This window comes from Beta vulgaris, chromosome 3 (assembly GCF_026745355.1).
Source record: "Beta vulgaris subsp. vulgaris cultivar EL10 chromosome 3, EL10.2, whole genome shotgun sequence".
NCBI classification, from domain to species: Eukaryota; Viridiplantae; Streptophyta; class Magnoliopsida; order Caryophyllales; family Amaranthaceae; genus Beta; species Beta vulgaris.
In genome coordinates, this window is record NC_079204.1 from 35,087,647 (window position 1) to 35,092,051 (window position 4,405).

Sequence of the window (4,405 nt, forward strand, 5' to 3'; positions counted from 1 at the left end):
CGGCTGAAATTGACTAATGAAAAAAAGTCAGGTTCATCCTTCTTTACACCATGACGAATATCAACCCACTTGCATTCGAAGAGCGGATTTTTGAAGTCAACATAGTCAAGTTCTAACATCTCTTCAATGAACCCATAGTAAGACTTCATTGTCTTAATAATCGTTCTATTTCTTTTACTATTATACTCTGATGACAAAGCCCCCATCATAACACCACTGTTTTGCATTGTGGATTTGTCATATTGTCGCTTAGTGTAAAATGTATAACCATTGATGTCATACCCTTTATAGAAAAGTACTTGCATCTTTAACCCATATGCCAACGATTTTAACGTATTCGATACATTGTTAGGAGTATCAGATAATTGGTTCATAACTCGTTCTTTAAACCATTCAACTAACGTCTGATCATGCTCAACCATCAACTCACGTTCATTCTTCAATGGATACTGAATGCTAAGCACAATCATGTGCTCATCTAAGTAAGGATGAACTTGTTTCAGATTTTATAACATAATCAATTCTGCTTTTCTTTTCAACTCTCCATCAAGACACAATATTTTTCTCCCAATGGTACCACAACCACATGGAAATGACATTGACATTTATTTGCAACCTCTTATTGATGACTTGAAGATTATGTGGGAAAAAGGTGTTGAGGTTTTTGATGCACATCGCCAAGAAAAGTTCAATTTGAGGGCAATGTTGTTCTGCACAATCCAAGATTATCCAGCATATGGAAATCTTTCAGGGTATACAGTGAAAGGGAAGGCACCTTGTCCCTTATGCGAGGATGGTTTCAGGGGAAGAAGATTAAAAGCATAAAAAAAGAATGTTCTTTTTGGACATCGTCCTTTTTTGCCAAGTGATCATTTATGTCGTTGGCGAAAGAAGGCCTTTGATGGGGAGCAAGTGTTTGAAAGACATCCAAAAATCTCAACGGGTGAAGAGGTGTTTGCAAAGATAAAAGATTTTCAAATCACATTTGGGAAAAGAAACAAAAAAGATCTTCCTACACAAGGCTATAAAAAGTGTTCTAATTTGTGGAGGTTGCCTTATTGGAGACTCTTGTTTGTTAGACATTCTTTGGATATAATGCATATCGAGAAGAATGTGTGTGATAGTCTTATTGGTACATTGTTGAATATCCCTGGAAAGACAAAGGACGACCCTAATGCTAGAGATGACCTCAAGCAAATGAAAATCAGAACCGAACTTCATCCCGTAAAGAAAGAAGATAGAAATTTTTTGCCTCCGGCTGCTTATACATTGTCAAGAAAGGAGAAAAAACAGTTTTGTGAGTGTTTGGCCGGAGTGAAAGTGCCGCAGGGTTACTCTTCGAACATTCATAGCCTTGTTTCTATGGAAAACCTAAAGCTTGTGGGTCTTAAGTCTCATGATTGCCATGTTCTAATGCAACACCTGTTACCAGTGGCTCTTCGTGGTATTTTGCCTAAAAATGTCAGAGTTTCCATTACAAGATTGTGTTCTTTTTTTCATGCAATCTACAACAAAGTCATTGATCCAAAAGACTTGGATGATTTAGAAAGTGAAATTGTTGTGATTTTGTGCCAATTGGAAATGTACTTCCCTCCATCATTTTTTGATGTCATGATCCATTTGACAGTACATTTGGTGAGAGAGGCAAGATATTATGGGCCTATGTATTTGAGAAATCAATACCCTTTCGAGAGGCAAATGAAAACTTACAAGGGGTATGTGAAGAATCATAGGCGGCCTGAAGGTTGTATAGCGGAACGAGTATTGTATGAGAATGTTATGTCATTTTGTAGTGAGTACCTTGGAAATGTGAAGATGATAGGGCTTCCCACATCTCGTCACAGTGATAGAATGGACGGGAAGGGCACCATTGGTCATAAAGTAGTTAACTTGTCTTATGACAAGTGGATTTTGGCCCACACCTATATTCTTCATAATCAGGAAGAAGTTGCACCTTATGTCAAGCAACACATGACTTACTTAAGGAAGAATAATCGGAAGGCCCATGAAAAGTCACTAGCAAATGAACATAATAAGACATTCAGTACTTGGTTTAAAAAACAAGTGATGGAAGATCTCAAAGATGCATCAAAATGCATTTCTGATCGACTTAAGAGCTTGTCCTATGGACCAAATTTCAGTGCCTCCTTATACTCGGGATTTGTCATTAATGGTTGTACATTTTACACAAGGGAGCAAGATGAACATAGTACTATGCATAATAGTGGAGTAACTTTGGAAGCCGAAGCTTTGCATTTTGCTAGTGCTAAAGATAAGCATCCTGTTTACTGTAAAATGCATTATTATGGTGTCATTGAAGAGACATGTGAGTTGCATTATCATGATTTCTCAGTTCCTGTTTTGGTTGCAAATGGGTTGACAACAACACCGGTGTTTCCATTGATGACTTACGATTTACAGTGGTCAATCTTAACAAAATTGGCCATAAGAAAGATCCTTTCATATTGGCTAGTCAAGCTAAACAAGTGTTTTATGTGACTGACCCATCTGATAAGAGAATGTCTGTAGTTATATCACCAGGTTCTCGCCATATAATTGATGATCATGAAGGAGATATTGCGATGGAGGAAGAGTCTCTTATAAGAAAGGTACAACTCGAGATTGATGATAATGATGAATCTTCTACTTATGTACGAAATGACCATGGTGAAGGGATGTATGTGGATGAATATATTCGTGAGGGGAAACCGCGCAAGCGTCGTCGTAAATCAAAGACTTTGACATAAATGAGGTGTGTTTTTGTCAAATATGTTTAGAATACAGAAATTTTATCTTTGATTTTGCATCCCCTATACATTTACTTACTCGCTATTCCTTCTACAAGGTAAACAGGTAATCTCACCTGATTTGGTAATGATTGGGTGATGATAATTGCTGAGGCAGTAAATGGAAGCACACCAGTGACACATCATTAGATGACAGTGCAACAAAATGTTGACAGTAGCACAAAAGAGAGAGAGAAATAAACTTGTAGAGAGAAAAATAGTATTATCTAGTAGTATAAGTACAACACTGGGAGAATAAAAAATTCATTTAGGACTTTTGGATTGTTAAGCTGCAAGCATCATAACATTTAGCCATCCTCCAAGCATCATAACTTGATTTCCCATATCATCTTGAATTATATATGTCTATATAGCCATCCTCCAACAACCACCTCACAATAACATCAATAATCAATAACCAAACTTAGACTAATCTAAACTAGAAAACATAATCATAACTAATTCCCAATTTACAAATTATCAACCTTTAACATTTAGTATTTTCTAGTAGAGAGAAAAATAGTATTATCTAGTAGTATAAGTACAACACTGGGAGAATAAAAAATTCATTTAGAACTTTTGGATTGTTAAGCTGCAGTAGGAAAGTGAAGGCCACTTGAAAGCTTTTTGCTTTTCTTTTTCTTATCAAGGTTTTACCTCCATTAATATTATATCTCTCTTTCCTTATCATTGTTCTATTTTCTCTTGATTCCATCAAAATTACTTATTGCTAGCTGCTGAATTCATTATAGTATAGCATAGGAATGCATCTTTTGATTGTTAATCTGCTGTAATTCTCTGAAAGGTGGGTGTTGATGATGCTTTGCTCTTCCCTTTTGTAGGTTAATGGCTAAAAAAAGAAAGCAAAGAAGCCAATCGGAAGACAACTTAGCCTCTGATCCAGAAGATGAGGCATTCGATGCTAAAAAGATTAGACGTGAAGATGAGAGAGGTCACACTGTACTTGCAAAGGTGGGAAAGGCGATTCACAGTGGAACCAAAATCCCGGTGGAATGGCACCCGACACGTAATGTACCAAGAGGGGATAATCGCATTACTCTTTCCACTTACATTGGTGTAATTGTTCGGGAACGTGTAAGCATAAATTATAAGAAATGGAGTGATGTTCCAAAAGAAATGAAGAATGAGGTGTGCGAATTCATCATGGTAAGTAAATTTTAATATAACTATTATAAATTGTAGCAAGGTTATATATATCGCACTACTCTCCCAGTGTCTATTTGGCTGAACATTTGGGATAGTGAAACAAAAAGGTTGGCATTAGTTTGATGCAACTTTATGCAGTGAATTTGTTACTTTGGAATTCTGAATATATGCTAAAGTAAATATATGTTGAGTTCCATGTTTTGAGTGATGACAAACCACATTGAACTATTATATTGCATGCATGTTTCTGTTTGCATGTGTAGGTGCCAAAGTACGAGTTCAATGGATAGAAAGACGAAGCTTGTGAAGCCAAGTCTTGAAGAATTGCATGAAGACCAAGATCATGTTGTAGCACATTTAGGTCTTAGATGCAATGTAAGTGGTATAAAGGTGTTGATGCACTATAAAGGTTTGAAACTAGAGAGATGAGTTAGTTGTGGATGACAAGAAAC

General features: G+C 36.4%; 1 protein-coding gene across 1 annotated transcript; it reads left to right on the forward strand.

Annotated features, from left to right (window-relative positions):
* The first annotated feature begins 570 nt into the window (after positions 1 to 570).
* On the forward strand, positions 571 to 4,132 carry LOC104883507 (uncharacterized). Its single transcript, XM_057393358.1, has 5 exons — positions 571 to 771; positions 895 to 2,326; positions 2,422 to 2,677; positions 3,629 to 3,953; positions 4,061 to 4,132. Exons 1-5 carry the CDS (start codon positions 571 to 573, stop codon positions 4,130 to 4,132), a joined length of 2,286 nt encoding a protein of 761 aa, XP_057249341.1.
* Positions 4,133 to 4,405: the final 273 nt, after the last annotated feature.